This window comes from Chionomys nivalis, chromosome 10 (genome assembly GCF_950005125.1).
Source record: "Chionomys nivalis chromosome 10, mChiNiv1.1, whole genome shotgun sequence".
NCBI lineage: Eukaryota > Metazoa > Chordata > Mammalia > Rodentia > Cricetidae > Chionomys > Chionomys nivalis.
Window position 1 is genome coordinate 51,207,024 of NC_080095.1, and position 22,382 is coordinate 51,229,405.

The following is a 22,382-nucleotide window of genomic DNA, read 5'->3' on the forward strand; positions in this document are numbered from 1 at the left end:
AGCTAACTCCTAAGATCATAAGATGGCCAAAGAAACAGTAGGAAGATAGCAATTGTTTACAGAAGATTAATTATGTATCAAGTTCTTTTTGAAACGACTTACTTGATAATTACCATAACCTTCTCTCTTTTTTTATACTGAAATAAATGACAGAGCCAGGACTAAACCCAAGTCTAGCTAGCTGAACCTTAAATATGTATCTTTTCCACAAAACCACACTGTTTCTTGGATATTTTGCTCTGATAAGTATCCTTTTAAAATTCAAAAAACCAAGTGCAATATGGCTACCGAGATTGGGCTGCAAAACAGAAAGTACTAGTAAGATAAATGAACTCCAAATAATGAAATCTAAAATTAATTTATGTTATGTAATATGCAAATGTTAATTTCTCACACAAATGTATCCCTAGAAGGTGTCAGTATTAAGGGCAAGTATGTGAAGGATAAGTAGGAATGCCCTCTTTACTATTTTTGTGACTTCGCAGTAAATCAAAATTATTCCAAAATAAAAAGTATATTTAAGTGCAAGAAAGTTTGTTTTTTTAAAAAAGTTTTGAAACCCAGATATTATCCTGAACATGAGAGTTATCTACCAAAGATGTCAATTCTGCTTTCCTCACATTAGAATAGTGGTTCTGAAAGAAAGAGAGAAAGAGAAAGAAAGGAAGAGAGAGAGAGAGAGAGAGAGCTGTTGAGATGGCTGAAATGGTAAAGGCGCTTGCCAATGCCTGACCACCTGGGTTCAGACCCCAGAACCCATAAGGTGGAAGAAGAAAATCAGAGAACCAACTCCCAAAATTTGTCCTCTAACCTCCACACATGTGTCATGGCTGGCATGTGCATGCACACACACATGCATACATACATACACACACAAGTAAATACACACACATACACACAAATAAATACTTAAGTAGAAAAATTAGGTTCTATATTAAGTATCTTGGCTGACCAACAATAAAATGCAGCCTGGTAGCAGAAAATGAAAACCTCACCAAACTGATATGACAGCAGGTGACCCAAACAGCTGCCTAACATTATGCTGAAGCAGGCAGTTATGACCAACCGGGAAGCAGAAACGATACAAGGCCAGCCTGAAGTAGAGGTTAGGGGGAAGGCATTTGAGAAGCAGTAGCCACAGGCAAATTCAAATGGCCCACAGTAGCCACAGAGATAGAGACAGGCTCATCCCTTCCTGAGTTAAGACCTCATGAAAACCCTGAAAAAAAGACACATTCCACCCCATACTTCAGCCTCAAACCCTGAGACCAGTCTTCCATTTGTCTGTGTATGGCAAGGGCTGTTGATCCTGTACTGACCTCCAAGATGCCTGCATAGAGAGATGGTGTTCTTCTCAGATCTGTCACCTTCAACGAGAAACTATTTATCCATCCTAGCAACACATTGGTTGAGGGAAGACCTACTGGTGCACGTATTTGAAGTGTTTCTACTAGTGTTTGAAGACATTATAACTTAAAGCTTAGTTCTCTTTTACACTACTTAACCAGGATAAACCAGTTTCATTTTCTTTATGTTATTTGTATCAGGTTCATCTCAGTTAGGGTTTCCAGACCTTCTGGTAACATCTTTTTCTTTCTTTCTTTTTCTCTTTTCTCTCTCTCTCTTTTTTTTTTTTTTTTTTAATGTTTCTTGCTTTTGTCATCTCAGTGAGCTACACACACTGCTTATTTCAAGGTTTTGGAGCAGTTCCCCTTCCGGAATTTCCATTACTATCAATGCTTCACTCTTAGAACATTCCTTGGTAGTGATCTTGACACTTTTGAATACACATCCTTAATAAAGACATTCCAAAGTAGGGGAGGAGAGGTGTGAGCTGCTGGGAAACTTTCGGAATTAGTCTCTGAAGTTTTGTCATCTGCATCCTGAGGGTGGTCTCTTTGTTAAAAATTTAGCTGTCCAGACAGTAAGAGCACACGATTAATATTCCCTTGGGAGTCACAGGGTCTTTCTTTGAAAGAGCTGTCCAGTTTTCAGGCGACACTAGGTGACTGCCCATTCAAAAGCAGGGCCAGAAAAGAATGTCGGTGTTTTCCGGCAGGTATAGGTGCCTGGGGGTCAGGGAGAGAGGGAAAGGCAAGGGGTGGAGTGGGAGGCGGGTGATCGACAGGGATAGAAACACTGTCTCCTCCTCCCTCTGAATGCGAAATAGCCAATGGGGTGGCGCGGCCGGGCCAGCCCGGCGGCCAGTGCCATATAGTATGCAGCAACCGGAGGAGTCACGTTGGGGGAACAGCAGAAAGCAGCTATCCGTTTACACTACTTTGCTCTAGCAGCTATCTTAATGGTGACTGCGTGGCCTGGGGGAAACCTGATCGGCCAGATCCAGCCGAAACCGGGAGGGAGGGAGTGGGCTTTCCGGAGGGGGAGGGGGGAGGGAGACGAAGAAGGAGGAGTAAGAGAGGGGGAAAGAAAGAGGAAAAGAGTGCGAGGGAGTGAGGGAGGGAGGAAAATAAACAACAAAAAAATGTCCTCTTCCTCCCCCACCGGTCAGATTGCAAGTGCGGCGGACATCAAGCAGGAGAATGGGATGGAAAGCGCCTCGGAAGGACAGGAGGCGCACCGAGAAGTGGCGGGGGGCGCGGCGGCTGGGCTGAGCCCCCCGGCTCCAGCCCCTTTCCCTCTGGAGCCGGGGGACGCCGCGGCTGCCTCCAGGGTAAGCCGGGAGGAAGGGACAGCGGCGGCCGGAGCGGCAGATCAGGTACAACTCCACTCGGAACTTCTGGGCAGGCACCAGCACTCAGCCGCCGTGCAGCCCCCGCTGGCCTTCTCGCCGGACCATGTCGCCTGCGTGTGCGAGGCGTTGCAGCAGGGGGGCAACCTGGATCGCCTGGCCCGGTTCCTGTGGTCCCTGCCCCAGAGCGACCTGCTACGTGGCAACGAGAGCCTACTGAAGGCGCGAGCGCTCGTGGCCTTCCACCAGGGCATCTACCCTGAGTTGTACAGCATCCTCGAGAGCCACAGCTTCGAGTCGGCCAACCATCCGCTGCTGCAGCAGCTCTGGTACAAGGCACGCTACACCGAGGCCGAGCGAGCGCGCGGCCGGCCGCTGGGCGCCGTGGACAAATACCGGCTGCGCAGGAAATTCCCCTTGCCCCGCACCATCTGGGACGGCGAGGAGACGGTGTATTGTTTCAAGGAGAAGTCGCGCAACGCGCTCAAGGAGCTCTACAAGCAGAATCGCTACCCCTCGCCCGCCGAGAAGCGGCACCTAGCCAAGATCACCGGCCTCTCCCTCACCCAGGTCAGCAACTGGTTCAAGAACCGGCGGCAGCGCGACCGGAATCCCTCCGAGACCCAGTCCAAAAGGTGAGCGCCAACTTTCCTCCTCCACCCCCTTCCTCCCCCCAACCCCCACCCCTTCCCAGCTTTCTTTTCCTCCAAAGCGCTCGCAAACATGGCGCTTACCTTCCCCACCAGCCCGGTCCGTCTGCCCACCTCTCCCCGCCCCCCACCTCGCTTCCCTACCGGGAGGGGGACGACGGTGGCAACGAGCGGGAAGGGGGGGGATCCTCCCTCCTAACCCTCCCCCTCCTGCCCCCAGAAGTTTCTGGTCGCCCGCCTAGGTCTCAGTCCCCGCCCCCACCTCGGCTGGCCACTGCTGCCCGGCTTCCCACCCCCATCCTGCTGCCTTTGAAGTTGCCACTCTCTCCTTGGTTCTCTTAGTGAGCGTGTGTGCACGCCGGAGAGACTGCTCTCACCGCGGCTTCGGGCCCACAGGGGCCGCCGGAGCCGGCCAGGGTCTTTGGCTCACTCGGAGCCTGGAGTGCGCACACGCTCCTGGATACTCAGGATTCGTCTGAGCCCCTGGCTCGCCCTGGAGGTCACCAGGGCCACTCTGGAAGGAGTAGGAGCGTTAGTGGTAGTGGAGACTAGTGGCCCAGATGGGGTCCGGGGACGTCGAGGCTTTAATATGACAGAGTTAATCATTCACCCTGGCCAACGCGGTTCCCGTCGCGCCTGGGGCAGCGTGGGGTGCCGGTGTAGCTCGTCCCTGCGGTGTTTTGAAACCTGATTCTGAACAAGTTCGGATCGGGTTACAGTGCTTCAGAGGTGGCTGGCCTGAAGAGCAGTTTCTTGAGCCCCCTAACACAGCAAGATTCCCTCTTGATAGGGCAGTTGGTGGGGGGGGTAGGCGACAATCTGACGTAAAAGTGGACAGCAGAAAAGAAGTGGGGGAGCTATCCACTCAGTCCTCCTTCAGCCCCCCCCAATCTGGTTTGAACTTTATTGTGTTTTCTCCCCGTTCTATAGTAGAAAATGCATTTCCCACACACACACCGCTTTTGTATGTTCTCTCAAGTCAGCCCCGTGGGTGGGGTGTGTATGCGTATTTGTGTGTTTCTGTGCGTGTGTGTATTGTTGGGCGGGTAAAGTCAGGATAGTGTCTCCCGCCCTGAGGGTATTGGAGAGAAAAGAATCCAAACGCAGTTCACACGTTCTACTGTGGGGAAGGAACCAGGGATCCGGAGAGCCAGCCCGCCTGGGCCAGGTGAAGGTGATCACCCTGCATCAACCGGCATCAGCCCGCTCTCGCTGCTTTGCTCCTGAGCCCGGGTGGAGCCTGGAGGCCCACAGCTGGCCCCAGGCAGGAGAGAGACGCACTGTGCAGTCGCAGTCCTAGCTTTGGCTCCCAGTAACCATAAACAAAACATGCCCGGCGACCTGTGAGCATCCTTCCTCGGTCTTGAGAGAGGGAGGGGGTGACCCATGGAAGGAGCACTGGTTAGGCGACGCTGTCTACCCTGGAGTGCTCTGCAGACACACCAACGGAAATCTGCTAGGCCAGGGCACTGGGTACGAAGCCCCTGCCACAGGCAGGCCAGCTGTCCTGTAACTTTTGCTGTGGAGCCGGACATGGTCTCACACACACACACACACACACACACACACACACACACACACATCCTGAGCCATGCTCTGCTGACTTTACCCTCTTCCCCCATTAACTCCACACCCTCAACCCCCAGCCCTATTGCCTGGTATAGGCCCCTCTCCGGATCTACCTCCCACCCGCACCCCTGGTGAGTCACCCTCACCAATGGCGACGGCTGCTCAGCCTCAGCTCATAAATCAAAGTGCTTTCTGCGCTCCTGGCCCCGAAGCCCAAAGCCCGGGTAATCCCCTCCCCTTAGCTTGAAAGGGAACCGATCACACTGGGATGTTGGATCCTCTGCTGGACCAAGTCCCGCCATGCTTCCAAACTGCTTCTGTTCGGGCCCCGCCCAGACTCAAACCATCCTCCCTGATGGAAAACTCCCACCATCCTCCCTGACCTGAACTTGGTATTTTTCTTAAGCCCAGGATTCTGCAATAGAAGGACCGAATAGTCTGGGAAGGCGTCTGAGAGTTAACAAGACCTCTGATTGATGCTCACCTTTTCCCTCCCTCCTCACCAGGGCACTGGATGGTGTGTATTAAATAGGTCCCTATGGCTTCCTTTGGATTCAAAGGCAACTGTGCATGTCTTAGGTTGCAAGTGCCTTTCCTACAAGGGCAACCACTTTATTGAATGAGAATATCAGTCTGGTGGAGTAGAAGTTTGGGAGCAGGCGAGAGAATGGTGTCTTATTAACTAGATGGCAAATAAAACTGTACACCTCACACCTCCTGCTCCTTTGGCAATTCCATTTGCCTTCAAAACGATAGCAATCTGAAGGGTTTAGAAAGGGGCTGGCTCCCCTAAACAGGGAAAACACATCCTTTGCTGAGTTGTTTCTGTGACTTTAGGAGTTGGAGCAGCAATGGATTCTATAAGAATGAGAACGCAGTAATAAGTTATTTTAGTTGAATTTTGCGTTATCCAACCTTCTGGTCTTTCTCTGAATTTATTATAAAAAAATTGTTCGGATCTGAATTCATCTTCTCGTCTGGTTGGGCAGAATTTGCTCACAACTTCTAGTTTCAGCAGGGCCAGCAACGGTCCTGCTTAAACACCACCTTGGTTGGTTTTGAAGGACATTTTACAAACTATACAGATTGTCATCCCCTTGACCTTCAAAATGTCCTCTCTCCCTGAACAGTGAATCAGATGGCAACCCCAGCACCGAAGACGAATCCAGCAAGGGACACGAGGATTTGCCTCCTCACCCACTTTCGGGTGCATCTGACGCCGTCACAAACCTCAGCCTTTCCAGCCACATGGAGCCAGTATACATGCAACAAATTGGAAATGCTAAGATATCACTAAGCTCCTCTGGAGTTTTGTTGAATGGAAGCTTGGTACCTGCAAGTACTTCACCTGTCTTCCTTAATGGCAATTCTTTTATTCAGGGACACAATGGAGTTATCCTTAATGGACTGAATGTGGGAAATACACAGACAGTATCACTGAACCCACCAAAAATGTCTTCAAACATTGTGAGCAATGGCGTAGCCATGACAGACATCCTGGGATCCACCTCCCAGGATGTGAAGGAATTCAAAGTCCTCCAGAGTTCTGCTGTGAACTCAGCTGCCACCAGCTCCTACAGCCCTAGCGCCCCCGTGTCATTCCCAGGGCTGATACCCTGCACTGAGGTGAAAAGAGAAGGTGTCCAGACAGTGGCCTCCCAGGAGGGGGGCTCTGTGGTGACTTTTACTACACCAGTACAAATTAACCAGTACGGCATTGTCCAGATCCCCAATTCCGGAGCAAACGGCCAGTTCCTTAACGGGAGCCTTGGATTCTCTCCGCTGCAGCTACCTCCTGTCTCGGTAGCAGCTTCACAAGGTAAAAGCCTCATTTGGTACCATAATGCGCCAGGTCATGTGTTGGTCAGCTGCTATAAGTGACGCATTTAGTGAAAGGTATAGATTGGTGTTCTTTTTCAGATACTTCATTGGTTTACACAGTTACAGAATAGCCTTGATGTGATTCCCAGTGCCTAACTACTATTCAGCTTTCCTGATTTTCTTACATGCTGAGGATGGAGTTTAATTTCCCCAAGCAGAATGGAAAAGTACAGTTTATAGCAGATCTTGCCAACTGTACAATTACAGGAATATGATAAGTCAATCAGTGCTTATGAACTAACCCAGTACTTGACATTTTAAAATTAAAAATTAATAAAATTGCTAGGAACATGAAATTAGTCAAGCAGTTATTTATTTGACCAGAAAATGTTTTAAAAGAATAAACTGAAAGACAGAATCTGTTCTTGTTTGCCTTGTGTTCTCCCTATAATTAAAACTAAAACCTCAAAAGACCTGAAAGGAATTTAGAAGAATATGTGATTTTCTGTTGCCCTAGATATATGTTCATTTCTCAGCTTTGTGGGTTTATGTTTATGAAAACAACTGTGTCATTGCGTATTTGTGGCTTTACTAACTGAAGTCTGTAAAGAGAAAGGAAATAAGTCTGAGGCTGGAGCATTAGTTCTTCAGGAACATGAATAAAACCTAGATCACTCATCGCTTTTCTCTATATAGGAACAGGAACAGTTAGACTTGGGCATTGGAAGTTACAGTTTCCAGCTCTTAGGAGTGGAAGGTGGTGATCATGTTTACCTTCCTATAAGCAAAGCCGAAAGCCCAGATTTTTACTAAAGCTTAACCTTCTGAAGCATGGTCAATTTTTATACAACTCTTGCTACTATAACTGTAGTCTACTTCAACTTATTGGAGGCATTAAAGAAAAATGGCTAGATGTTTCATTACACACACACACACACACATGTATATATATCTTTAAGTAAGCTACTGTGGTCCTGTGACACACTCCTTGGATGTTCATTGTCCTAGATTATATAGAGTTAATTCCAGTCACTATCCAACGTAAGGACAAAAGACAAATGCCTGAGCAAAGTCAAAGAGCTTGGTTTTACAATAATTTATGACTCTCACCCATTTTCTTTCTTTACAAAAATTTCCAAGTAGTTTGTAGCATTTTAAAGACAGCGAAGTTGCACAGGAAATTTGAATATATTTGTTGGCAAAGGAGAGATACAATAATGTTTTTCGTCTGTAATCAAGAAAAATGCTATCATATAAGAGTATTATGAAGTAATAGCGAGCTTTGGGGGGACTGTTGTTTCCTACTTTTTTTTTTCTTGCTTTTTCAAGACAGAATTTCTCTTGAAATCTGCCTGCCTCTGCCTCTAAGTCCTGGGACTAAAGGCGTGACCATCACCCTGTAATGCCCATCGGTCGATATTTTTTTAGATGAGATATTTACCAGGAATAAGGATAGCATTGTCAGTTAAAATAGCTAAGATCAAATGACAGGGCTGTCAACCATTTGACTTTCTGGGAGAATTGGAAGCTTAAGTTTAACCAGATGATTCCAGTAGGCAACATTTCTTTGTAGTAGTGGTATATTACATTTTGCAGTAAAGTATTTTGGGAATTTGAATTTTATTTTAAAAGAAGAAGAAGAGGGACTGGAGAGATGGCTCAGCGGTTAAGAGCATTGACTGCTCTTCCAGAGGACCTTAGTTCAATTCCCAGCACCCACATGGCAGCTCACAACTGTCTGTAACTCCAGTTCCAGAGCATCTGACCCTCACACCAATAAACATAAAATAATAAAAATAAAATAAGTTTTAAGAAGAAGAAGGAGAAGGAGAATCATGCAAAGATAGGGAATGGTGGTAAATGCCTATGATCCCAACATTTGGGAGACTGAAGCTGGAGGATTGGGGGTTCAAGGCCCACCTGAGCAACATAGTGAGTTTCAAACCAAGCTAGTTTGCATAGTAAGAGTCTGTCTCCAAAAAAATACCAGACCAAATCAAATCAGACTTATACTAAACATTCTTTAAAAAATGTTCAGAAACAGTCCTGTCTTCCTAGATAGCCAAAAAAGCTATATAGGCAGTTACATGGAAAAGCAGATCTATATGATATATATATCATTTATATATATTCATTTTACAAAAAAAAGAGAATTTTTTTTTGTTCCTCCCAGCATCGTTGTAAAATTATACTTTGTACCTGGGATTTTTAAGTTCAGTTTTTTTGCTGATTTTTAAATTCTTGTTTAATTTGTAACTCAGCTGCAGCTGTTCTTTAAAATCAGGTTTTAGCGCCTGGCAGTGGTGGCACATACCCGAAATCCCAGCCCTCGGGAGGCAGAGTCTCAAAAAAATTAACTAATTAATTATATAAAAATTCATGATTTAGCCAGGCATCATGGTACATATCTCCCCTTAAGCCTAGCACTTGGGAGGCAGAGGCAGGCAGATCTCTGTGTCAAGGTCAACTTGGTTTACTTAGTGAGTTCTAGGGCAGCCAGGACCTCATAGAGAGACCCTGTCTCAAAACAACAGCAACAAAATCCTGTTTTATGTGTGAAACTTTGGGTTCAATTCCCAACACTGAAAAAAGAAAACCAAATCATCCCTTGGAATGTATCCGTTTTTCCCTTCATTTATATACGTTCAAGTCTTTTCCATGTCCAGAGTATTATTAGTCTACTGTGTTGAATAGCTATCGGGGAAATGCTGCATGTGTTGTTATTTATGACTCTGCCAAAAAAGTAATTTTGTGCATATGTCTGCTAGCAAACAGTTTCACCGACACCCAAAGCAAAGTGAGTATTGACTGTGGCTTTTCCCCCTCACAATTTTGAAACCTGCATGACTTTTAAAACACGCGAAGCCAAGAGGTTTAAAATTAAAGCAGCCTGTTCATTTGTATGGCCTGAAAAACACATTTATGTTAGAGAACAGCCCAAAGATACACAGAAGCATTTTGTCCTTAACAGTCTTTCTGTGATGAATACTTACAAACTAGTAGTTGACATTTTTTAAAGGAGTTCAAATACAGTGTTTTCTCTCTCTTTTTCTCCTGTAAAGACACTCCTTTGCTTACATAAGGCGCTTAAAAATGTTGGGAGACATATACATGGCCCTATGGCACTGGGTAGCTAGAACTACGATCCCAGTTACTCTGTTAATTGAGAAGGTCAATGTTAAGTGAATTACTTAACTTTATATTGGCTTGTTTTCTGCACTTGTAAAGAGGGCGATTAACCTCCAATTCAAGAGCAGGGTAGATAAGTAACCCATCTTAATCCTTCCCCAGAACTCTCCCCAAATTCACTTTTCCTTTGCTGGTAATATCTGGGGACCTGGGTCATTTAATTGTCATCATTTCACTTTGTAAAGACTCAAAGGAGGTCTTGTTTGAGGGAGACATGGGGTCTGCACTGTCCCAAGTTTCTCATTTGATCATCTGTTTTGTGTTTCTAGTTTCTTCTAGTCTCTAAAGACCGTTATAGTGAGAACGTCAAAAGACACGCACCTTTTAAAGAGGCGTTAATTCTACTCCTTTATGTCCTTCTGTGTTTAAAAATGATGCTGCCATTAATTCTTCCCATCACTACAACACTGAAAATTGAGGGCGAGCACAACAGGGTGGGGGGACCTTGAGGGTTCTGTTGCCTGGAGACTGCTCTGTCGGGAGTTTTCGGTGGTTTGGTGAAACTCTGCCACTTGTCTGTGCAGGTTGACGTGGTGAACGTGTAAGTTCCAGAAAACTAACTTTATGTGGTATTTTCATATTCTCATTTACATCTTATGTCAGTAACCGAGCATGCCTAACAAAAATATTTCATTGTGTATCTGTATTCTCTTGTTCTAACTGGCAGTACTATTGATCACTACCAACCAATTCAGAGGTGTAAAGAGCCAGAAACTCGACAAATACCAGATCTTGGATAAGAATTTCTCTTCTTCTTCTTCTTCTTCTTCTTCTTCTCCTCCTCCTCCTCCTCCTCCTCCTCCTCCTCCTCCTCCTCCTCCTCCTTCTTCTTCTTTCATTTCTTTTCCTTTAAACTCAAGCTGGGCTCAAATTTAGTCTTCCTGCCCAAGCTCCCATATGCTTGCTTGTTTTGATTGGTTGGCTTTAATTTTCAATTTGTTTTAATTTTTGGTGGTGCCGAGCACTGAACCCAAGGCCTGCACCATGCTGAATCCCACCCCCAGGCCCCAAATTTACTCTTTCTTTCATTTGGTTATTACGATTAATTGTGTGGTTGAATTAACACATACAGATAATCTGGCAGAATATTTTGTTCAGGGTATAGAAGTCTCTGAGTTTAATCTCCAGCACTGCGAAAGAAATAAAAGAGAGAGAGAGAAAGCTAGTCTGAGTTCTAAGCCTGGGACTCTGCAGCTAACAGTGCCCAACTATACATTGAAGTATCACCTCTCCATAAGTAACCTTAATAACCTGACGAAGAATCATGTGTGTTACAGAAGTAACTGGTTTGTTTATTTTTTCCTTTCTGTATTCTTTGCATTAATGCCAATTGGTACTTCTTCCCCTAGGTAACATTTCAGTAAATTCAAGCACTTCAGATGGAAGCACGTTTACAAGTGAGTCCACCACCGTCCAGCATGGCAAACTTTTCCTGAGCCCTCTTGCCCCCAGTGCGGTGGTCTACACTGTTCCTAATTCAGGCCAAACTGTAGGAGCTGTGAAACAGGAAGGGTTAGAAAGAGGCCTGGTTTTTTCTCAGCTGATGCCTGTCAATCACAATGCACAAGTAAACGCAAGCCTGTCCTCTGAGGATATCTCTGGGAGTGGCCTCCATCCCCTGGCCTCTTCGCTGGTTAATGTGTCCCCGGCTCACAGTTTTTCCCTGTCTCCCCCTACACTACTAAATCCCACTGAGCTAAACCCTGACCTTGCTGAGAGCCGGCCAATGTCTGCACCTGTGGCAAGCAAATCTACTGTGACCTCTGTCAGCAATACTAACTATGCAACCCTTCAGAACTGTTCCCTTATTACCAGTCAAGACCTATTGTCGGTCCCCATGACTCAGGCTGCCCTGGGGGAAATTGTTCCTGCCCCTGAAGAGCCTGTGAGTCATTCCTCGCCAGCAGTCCACCAGGATTTTGTCAGAGAACATCGCTTGGTCCTGCAGTCAGTAGCTAACATAAAAGAGAATTTCTTACAAAATTCTGAGAACAAAGCAACAAACAACTTAATGATGTTGGACTCCAAATCCAAGTATGTCCTGGATGGCATGGTTGAGACTGTCTGTGAAGAGCTGGGAACGGACAAGAAAGAGCTGGCCAAGCTCCAAACCGTCCAGCTGGACGAAGACATGCAAGACTTATAAGCCTGACTCACTACGCACATACCCCTTTTCTCCTTCATCAGCAGCGATTTTTTTTCCCCCTGTGAAACCCTGAAGATGGGGAACCTTTACTCGTTTAGAGGAATGCACTCTACTTGTGCGAGCAAATATATTTGGATCGGTCTGCATGAAGATCATAGTTAAATGTACAGGGGTGGAGCTACAGAAGCCTTTCTGTTCTCGTCATGTTGGCTTTGGAATACATGGCGACAAGGCAGTAGGAGAAGCCTATCAAACCATCATAAAGCATTTAGTCAGCCATATAAGTCTAGGGCTGGAATGGAACATGATAGTCTTCTAATTTTAAAATGTGTACACCTAACTTAGACACTTAAATAAGAGCTACAGGCTGTTAGAAGCAATGTGGTTGGTTTTTGTTTACTTTTCCTCCATGGGCATTGAGATGGTTAAAAAATAACGGTACTCCGGATTATTATAAGGGTATATTTTTCAAATTAAGTAGCTTATATATGTGTGCATTTTCAGCATTTGGGGGAAAGACTTGGTTTTGTCTCTACGTGTTTCCAAGTGTGACTGCTAATAGTTGTATGTGGCAGAGAAAGTTCAAAACTCCACTAAACTCTGACACAACTTGGGTATGAATGTAAATATGCCAGTTCTATATGCAGAATTTGAGCAAGTATAAAATTTTTATTTATACCTTGTACGTCTCTCTTAGTCTTCAGGCGCTATGAACTGAAAAAAAATGTTTTCTTACTGTTTAATTTATATTTATTGTTTGAGCAGGAATAGCAGGAACAGCTTTGTTCTCAACCAAGTTTTATTTTTTGTGATTTTTATCCAGAGTCTCTTAAGGTCAATGTTAGCACTGAAACAGGAACTTTTAACCCCCATACTGGAATTTTGGTACTTCTCGTCCTGCCCTTCTTTCTTTAGAAGCTTTGATTCATTTAAATATGTTTTATATAGACTCCTATGTGCCTTTTTTACCTTGTGGCCTTTTTATTAGCAGTAAGGTACAGAAGTGTCAGCAAAAGTGTTGATGGCTCTTCTGCACTGTCAAACAGAGTTAAGTTTACCGCAGAACCCCATTATATGCAGAGGACTTAGGGTTCACTGGATGTCATGTGTAATGTTTGTTATGCAAATGGATAAACAATTAGCTTTGATGCTTTTCATTACAATGAAAGTCAAAAAGGTATGGAAGACTATGAAACATCAATTCTGCAGGTTATGGAAACAACATTTTAAAGGAAACAAAGGATAGATACTTAAAGTACATTCAGCACAATTCTGTCTTGTTGAGGCTGCGTTCTCGGTGTTTTGAACCGGTTGGTACACTATGACACGTGACTGCTGCCTGTCCTCTTTCATCACATCTCCATTACAAGCAAGTTCTTTGGGTTTCCGTAGGATATTCTCTTGTGTGCTTTCAACTGTGTTTAAACGTTTTAGCAGGACTCTGACCCCAAGATATATCAATTTAAATGCCTTCATGTCATTAGTACGGAGCATCTCAGATTTAAGAAAGTGATCTTCTTAATGGTAAATTTCAGTTTTTTTTTTTTTTTTTGCTTTGTTTTGTTTGTTTGTTTCGGTTTTGGCGGGGGGGGGGGAGTGGGGGGGTTAGACAGGGTTTCTCTGTGTATCCCTGGCTGTCCTGGAACTTACTTCCTAGACCAGGTTGGCCTTGAACTCACAGAGATCCACCTGTCTCTGCCTCCCAAGTTCTGGGATTAAAAGTGTGTGCCACCACCTCCCAGGGACTTTAAATTGGCAAGCATAAAGATAGCACCACACCTCGTAGTAATGAGCTGCGGGCAGACCTGCTTTTTGTCCCGCCCAGTTCCCCGCAGGACTAGCTTTACTCCCGAAATAACAACACACAAACTGTATTCTTTTAAACACTGCTTGGCCCATTAGCCCTAGCCTTTTCTTGGCTAATTCTCATATCTTGATTAACCCATTTTTAATAATCTGTGTAGCACCACGAAGTGGTGACTCACAGGGAAAGATTCAGCATGTCTGACCTGGCGGCTGGCTCCATGGCGTCTGGCCTCACTGCCTTCTTCCTCCCAGCATTCTGTTCTGTCTTCTCCACCCATCTATGTTCTGACCTATCAGGCCAAGCAGTTTTTTTATTAATTAACCAATGAAAGCAACAGATAGACATATGACCTTCCCACATCACCTTGTTTTCTTCAAGATGGGGAAAGAGTCGCTTGATTTCCAACGTGCTCCTTATTTGAGCCTGTTAGTACGGGTCACCAAATGCTTAGCATTTGCTGTTATTACAAAGGGAACTTTCAGCTTAGATGAAGAGCCCTATGAAGAATTCCTTGCCATCATTTTGATAAAAACTTAAGTCCCATTTTTGTGAAGTTGGTGAATGTCCCTCAATTCTTGAAATACATGATTCTGGCCAGAGATTATTTGTTTTTGGAGGTTTTGTTTAAACAAAGCCATTTGATTTAGTGTGGTCTTCTACTCTGCCACTACTTTATTGCCACAGTTTGGTTGTCCCCATCCCCCCCCCCAGTTGTGTGCTGACCCATATTGTTATGATTAGCTACATGGTCTTGCAGTATAGTTTACATAAAAATGGTATTTTCTACTAGATTGCTGCAGATATCAAAAGCTAGTTATTTTAGAATACCTGTCTGGTAAGGGAAGTAGGAAAGTCAAGAAGTTATATGAGGGTTGTGTGTGTATGTGTGTTTGTGTGCATGCATGTGTGATGGAAAACTTTCATATATCCACAAGACTGTCTCTTTTATTCCGAGTTCTTCCTTTCTTTCTCCCTAAGAAAAAGAAAAGATAGCACAAAACTAAATACTTACCTAGGAAATGTAGTCGTATTCCAACACATTGAACTTCTAACCCTACAGTTATTCCAGGTAGCTATGCAAGCCACCAGGTAAGAACCAGTGCACAATGTAAGAACTTACTGTTCTTTTCTACTCTTTCAGTAAACTAAGGGCCAGTTGGTATGTAGCCTGTGTATATGTGAACGGGATAAGATAAACCCCATGATCTCCTTTCACAGAATTGCAACTGACTTTGTTTTGGGTTGTTTTTTTTTTTTTCTTCTTCTTCTTCAAGGGCCAGACTCAGGAGCCCTTGGAGTTCATATGGCAGAATATCCTTTTTACATAAACAATGCTTGAAGATGCTGCAAATTACCCTCTAAAGATTCAAGGAGAGGAATCAGAATAGGGGTAAATAACTCCCTTTAAATCTCAACCCCTGCTGCTGGCTGTGGGATTTTTTGGCGTCAGCCTATCTATGCACTCTATAGCCAGAATTGGCATTCAGCTCTTAGTTACGTCTAGTAGACAGGATGGTCTAGCTTTCAAAAGAGGTGCAGTTTTACTCCTCAAGCAAGCAAAAGCACCTGTGTTGCACTGCGTAACTATCTCATGTACATTTATAGTAAAGACTGACTTGTATGTGTTTTTGGTGCCTTTCTTGTGTCGTGAAAGGCAAGTAGATGTTATAGTCATAGATTTTCTAGATTTTCTTTTTTAAAAAAATCCATAGTTGAATTGCACACTGACCTTAAGTCTCTCTGTATGTACCCTTGTTATCCTGCATGTTGAAGTTGGATTATTGGGCATGTGTAGCAGGCAACCTTGCTACATCTTCATTATGTGTGCATTAATACGTAACCACAAGTCCTCCATTCTTTCAGATGTTTTGACAGATCATCTCATGAAAATAATTCAGGAAATCTGTGGGGGAAAATAATTGCATTTTACAAGCGCTGTTTCAAAGTCTTCCTAAAACTTAGATGATAGAACTGAATGGTTATTTTGTGTCGAATTGATACATGCAATTTAATTCAACATTACCACCATATATTTTATGAATCAAAATTATATAGCATGTGACTCTTGGTTTTCAGGGTTTCTCAAAAAAATGTACCTTTTTTTTTTTGCTGCATGTACTGTACGTATAGAAAGCAACCAGCTGTATACTCAATATGGTTTTACTGTGCCTTACATGAAGAGAAACTCTATACAGAATGTATAACATGGATGAGGAGCAAAGCCTCTACTGCACTGTTAGGTGATGGCACACAGCATGTCCCAGAACATTTCTGTGCTTAGTTGCCCAACCAAAGAGATCTAAAGTCTGTATGTTGTACTGTAATGGGGGGTTATGCCTGGACAATTAAGTGTTTTATTTGTTTTCTGAAATGATGTGAACTTATTTTTCTAAACACTATGCTAAATAAACTTTATATTTATACATACTTTGTGTTGCTACTGTTCTTTCAAATGTGAGTAACCCATCTCAGTAGACAAGAAGCCGGAAATCACTTTGATTCATGTCTTCCTAGAAAAGGAAAGAGTGAGAAGACACTGACTATTTCAGGTGGCAAAAACTTAGAAGGCCAACTGGAGTGATTTTAGAGAGGCAATCTGCATTGGTCTTTGTATAGAATTACGTAATTCACTTAGCTGTACTGCACACTCAAACCTAAACCTTAGCGTTTGTCCTTAGAGGCAGGCAATATGCCTCACTCGCTTCTATCTCCCAAGAGTTGAACTCGGAATACAGCACACAGTAGGTACTCTACAGGAGTACATGGACAGAGTCAAAGATCTCTTACTCACTGATTAAAATTTAAGCTGTGTTGCTCACCCCTAGGGCACTGTTGTTAGCCACATTGTGATTATACCCCAGTTTGACAAATAGGTTTGGCCAGACCTGCATTTCTGTCGAGTGGAGAAGATTGAGCACTAACCTAATTTAGTCCTAATTTTATAATTACAGAAGTTCTGAATTCAATTCTTCTACACCAGCACAGGAGATGTTTAAAAACCAGATTGGGAACTAATTGTAGAATTCTTTCACAAATCTAGTTAAAGCCATCAAGTCAGTGTCGGGTGGAATGTCTAGACGCATTCATAACGTCCAGCTCCTTTGGCAGTGCCCGATGTAGTAGTTAAACCAGTTAAACACGAAGTGAAGTGATTACATTTCATAACTTTTTAACCAAATGAGTTTTGTAAGACATTTGAAAGGTCGTTACCCTGTTTCAACTATGATTGTGGCTCCTCAGAAAATAGCAAATCTCATAAAATTCAACAGAAATTCAAAGTCTTTGGCTACCTGATTTTCCTTCCTGCTTTCCCAGGATCCCATAAGAAATAATCTATTTGGCAACCTGCCCTTGCACATCTCCTCCCAGGACACCTTGGCAGCATATGAACAAGACACGTTTGCGCACATAAAGGTTAATACCATGAGAGTAACTGAGAGTGATGGAGTTGCAAGTGGGGAGTGGCTGGGTGGGAGACAGGTTGGACAAGAAAGGTCTGAAGCATTTCTGCAGTGATGCTTAAATGATATGATTCAGAACAAAAATATGAGTGCCTCAACGCAAGGGTCAGACAGCAGGTTTAAAATCCCTGAGAGAGAAGCAGGTCTCAATTGCAAGGTTAACTTTATACATCTATGGCGGATCACCTCAGAGACGCAGGGGCCACATCAAAGGTAGAGCCAGATCCTTTGAATTTGAGTCTGAGAAGACATTGGTGGCTTTTAAAATGTCAGTGTGGCTACTCTGGAAAATGAACTTAAGGAAGACAAAAGGCAGGAACTGGGAAACTAATTGCCTGGTTGTTCTGAGCTATCTGACAGGAAATAGTCAGGAGCCCCTGGAACAGCAGGGAGGGCCATTTGCCCACAAAGGTCTCCAGAATGGTATGTCCTCCAGGTACTCTGCTGAGGCAAGCCAAAGCCACTCTGTCTCCAGAAAGGAAGGCTGACGGGTTCAGATTCCTATGGCCATCTCCAGAGTGTCCTCATCCCCTGTGAACAATGAAACCACCTCCCAATGCCTTGTGGTTGTGTTTCAGCGCGTAGGCCCAAGCCTTTACAAGCGGGAAAGCACTCTGCGGAATCTTCCGGTCTGAGCCTGCCTTTTTATGGCCCCTCATGTTAATTTCTTCTCCCTTGCTAGGATTTCCCCCTGTTGTTTCCAGGGTTATCGTTTCCCTACTGCAGTTGAGTCTACCTGGTCTACCCAGTATCTGCTCCTCACTTGATGGAACATTCAGAACCAGAGACACAACCCAACTAAAAGCCTCGACAATGCTGTTATCTAAGAATTATCGCTTAAACTGGGCACATACATTGCCCAAAGTTCACAGGAAAGTGTTTCTCAGAAGCACCAGATTCCTCAGGAATCTCTGAAAGGCACCGGCTCTCTCCTGGGACGCATCGCCTCACCCCTTCCACCTGTGTAAAATGACAAAGGACCTTTTCTGAGATTTGTGTCTTCCTTTCTTTTCTGTTTTCTTTTTCTTTTCAGAGACTGAGAACATTCTAAAATTAAACTATGCCTGCATTTCCATAATCTTTTAAAGCCATTTTACTGATATTGATTAGGAATCATGTCGTTAAAATATGATACCTATCCAACCCCCACCCCCACCCCCAGTGCTGGGGACAGCACCAAAGCCTTGCCATATGCTAACACCACCGAGGCAGGTCCCATCCAGGCCGTTATCACCATTTAAAACTCAAAAGCCAATCAATACTTTAGGGATAGCGTCTGAGTGGTTCTTCAAGCCTTCCAGCATTAGTGGGTGGTTTTATGGTAATTGTTTTCCTTACTGTTCCAGAGAATTTTTTTTTCCACTCATGTCCAAGTGTGAGGCTGGGTTCCAGATGACAGACGATGCCTTATAGTCTGACAGACACGAGCAGCATTAGCCAAAAAGAATGCGCTTACTGAGTCATCTTAGGCCAATATCTCAAAATAGCCCAGAAGAGCTCTTGACACTTGAGTATAGGTACACACTTTCCAAAAATGTTTCCTGTAGTAGCTGACCTGAGCAGACACCTACAGAAACCATCAGAGAATGCGAGTTTCCACTTCCCCAGGACTTTAGAAACATCAGTTCACCTCTCTTGCTTTGTGCTAAGTAGACATCAACTATTTTAAAACAGCTTGAGATATATTCAAACTGCATAGTTTAATATATATATTAAAACACACATCGCAGAATTGAAAGTCAAACCAATCCCAGAACGAAAATGTACAGTGACCAAGGACAACAGATTTAAAACAAAATGATCAGGGACTGGAGAGTTGGCTCAATGGTTGAGACCATTGCCTGTTCTTCCAGAGGACCTGGGTTGAATTCTCAGCACCCACGTGGCAGCTCACAACCGTCTGTAAGTTCTGTTTGCAGTTCCAGAGAATTTGATGCCCTCTTCTGACCTGCACAGGCTTCCTGCATGCACGTGGTAGACATATAGACACTCAGGCATACACACAGATATATACAAAAACATAAATATATTTAAAATAAAATGATTAAATCAAATGACTGCTATGAGATCGACAATCTGTGACTCCTTGAAATAGTCAAGGTACACAGTTAGGCTGAGCAGGTCTGATTTGCAACTCATCCCCCTCCTTCCCTTCTAGCCACCTAATAGGGCTGCCTTCCCTTGGGCACTACCCTTCTGCCCCAAATACCCTATGTGGCCATCTGGTGTTGGCGTTTAGCCATTTAAGGTATGATGAGACCAACACTCCACCTGGCGGAATCTGCATTTTGGAAAACTTGCAGTGCAAAGCATCAAGCTGCGGCAATGCTGATCATGGTGAATTAAGTCAAGAGCAGCCCATGCCCTTTCTGAGTATTGAAGCAGACTGGGGTGGTCCCATTTACCGAAGGAATTTACAAAAAGATCAGTAAATGGGGGAGCATGGAGAAAGCCACTTTGCCCTCTTCCTTCTCTGTGTGCTCCACTTCCTACTGGGTATCAAGGGCAAGCAGCAGAATCTAAGTTTGTGGATCTTCTGAAAACAATAATGTAGTTTCTCCCACCCAGAGTCTAGCAAAATCCCAGCAGATTCCTTTGTTGAAAAGATAAGTCACTACCAATAATTAAAGCATAAAATCGCTGTAGGAAAACAAGGGTTCTTTGATTCATCCCCCTTCCCTCCATCCTGCTCTCCCTCTTTCTTTCAAAACAGTTGAGTAGTGTGTGTGTATGTGTGTGTGATGCTTGAATGTAGGCCTTAGTGTACAGAGGTCAGAGGACAATGTTCAGGACTTACTTCTCTCCTCTTACTGTGGTGGACAGGCTTGCATGGCAAGAGTCTTTACCCAGAGCTATCTCACCAGGCCTTTTATTTTCTCCTTTGGAGCCCACAGAGTTCCAAATGTGTAAAGTGTGTGCCACCATGCCTTTGGCCCTAGAATCAATCCCCAAAGCCAAAGGCAAGGACAGCAAATGAAAGTTACATAGTTAAAATCACATAGTTTAAAAATATTTTTGCATTTTATTTGTGCATGCATATGCACACATGTGGAATGTGTGTGTGTGAGCGCGCGTGTGTGTAAAACTTGCAGGGGTCCCTTCTCTCCTTCCACCATATGGTTCAGGAACTCAAACTCCAGCCATGAGGCTTGCATGGCAAATGTCTTTACCAGCACAGCCACTCTGGCACCAGGGTCTCAATCCATCCATCCTTGGGCCTCCTCCCTGAGTTGGGGTCAGTGTCTGTCGTGAGAGATCTGTCTTCCTTATATGTCCCTGTTACCAGCAGCTGCTAGAGACACATATTCTAGTTTTACATAGAAAAACAAAGAATTGGGATAGGACTGTAGCTCAGTGGTAGAATATGTGTATACAGGAAGCCCTTGGTTCAATAACCAGAAGTGTAACATTACCCAGTGAAAGAAAAGGAGAAAAAGAGAGATGTTCCCCATTGTTTAAAGAGTTTAAAGAGGCTGGGAGCATCCACTATAACAACCCCAGTGAAATGTTTTCATCGGCCCATTTTATCTGCTCATTCATTCATTCATTCATTCATTTCCTCTTGTGCTGAGCAGATAACTCAGGACCTTTCCAAGTTCTTGTGCATTCTCATATGTCCATTTGTAATCACATTCCAATCGTGACCCAGTCACAGTGGATAGACTAGGTGGGGATAATATGGTTGGCCAAGGTGCCATGGGCCAGGGCGCAGGTTTTTAAAAGAGGATAGCAGCACCCAGTGGACAGGTAGGGCAGAGGCATGTAGCAATAAGGTACCTAGGAGACAGTGGCTTAGTCATCAGAAATGTCAGGCTAGCAAGATGCTCAGCAGGTAAAAGCACTCGCTGACGAAGCATGTACCAAAGTCTCGTAGCTGGAGAGATGGCTCAATGGTTAAGAATGTTTATTGTTCTTAGAATCCGAGTTGACGTCCTACCATCTACAGCAGGCAGGTCACAGCTACCTATAACTCAAGCTCCAGGGGACCTGACATCTGTCGTATCTCCTTGGATACATACATATAAACAGATAAACAACAACAATAATAATAATAATAATAATAATAATACACACACGTTTTTTGGTTTTTGAAGACAGTTTCTCTGTGTACCCCTGGCTCTTCTGGAACTCTGTAGACCAGGCTGACCTTAAACTCAGAGATCCTCCTGCCTCTGTCTCTCAAGTACTGGGATTAAAGACCTGTGCCATCTCACTCAGTTCATAATAGAAATATTTTTTAGAGAGTTAGATGTGGTCATACCCTGAAATGCCTGAAAACTTCATGCTGTGGAATGGGATGGCTTATGCCAACAAGCTCCAGGTTCTAGGAGAGACCCTTTAGCAAAGGAGTAAGGCGGAACTAACACCCAAAGTTCTCCTCTGGCAAGCACCTGCACACACAGGTCTGCATACAACATACACACCACCAACACACACACAGATAGAAACTGTCCATCAGACTTTCCAGTGAATGTATTTTAACTACAATAATAGTGGTGGTGTTGGGAAGTGAAAACCAGCACCTCCTCTTTTTCCTTCTGGCCCCTGAGTGGTACCCCTAAACTACTTCCTCACACACCACCTAGTGACTGGGAAAATCAGTCACATCTGCCTACTAGTTAGAACCTGGAATTGAGCTTGTTTAGCCCTAACCGACCTGATAATAAAATATTGTTTTCTAACACCCTGAGCCTCACTCTCTGGTTTCTTCAGGGCTTAGACACTGATCTTGTCCAAACCCTAGCTGGTGGCTTGATTGTGGAACAAAGTTCCACAGTGTCTCCGTATTTCTCTGCCTCTCTTGAACTGGTGAAGTCTGTTTATTAGCCTTTAACTTACAGTGCGAAATACCTGTTTGCTTTGGCCTGGCCTGATGGTCGACGAGTCCTGCCTGAGTTTGCCTTCACTGTTTGATTAGCTAATTCCATGTGTATATTAGTCACATTTTGTATACACCACTAGACACCTTATTAATGACTATTTCAAGTCCTGAAGAAAAGGAAGATTAGAGAAAGTGCTCTCTTTTGTTAGGATCTAATTCACTACT

General features: G+C 44.1%; 1 protein-coding gene across 1 annotated transcript; it reads left to right on the forward strand.

The window, feature by feature from the left end:
- The first annotated feature begins 2,485 nt into the window (after positions 1-2,485).
- Positions 2,486-12,067, forward strand: Six4 (SIX homeobox 4). The gene is made up of 3 exons (XM_057783070.1): positions 2,486-3,327; positions 6,042-6,730; positions 11,271-12,067. The coding sequence occupies exons 1-3, from the start codon at positions 2,486-2,488 to the stop codon at positions 12,065-12,067; spliced, it is 2,328 nt and encodes a 775-aa protein (XP_057639053.1).
- The last annotated feature ends 10,315 nt before the right edge of the window (positions 12,068-22,382 follow it).

Coding starts and splice junctions, on each gene's coding strand:
- Six4 (XM_057783070.1), top strand. CDS start 2,486: ATGTCCTCTTCCTCCCCCACCGGTCAGATTGCAAGTGCGGCGGACATC. Junction 3,328..6,041: donor TCCGAGACCCAGTCCAAAAG/GTGAGCGCCAAC, acceptor CTCCCTGAACAG/TGAATCAGATGGCAACCCCA. Junction 6,731..11,270: donor CTCGGTAGCAGCTTCACAAG/GTAAAAGCCTCA, acceptor TTCTTCCCCTAG/GTAACATTTCAGTAAATTCA.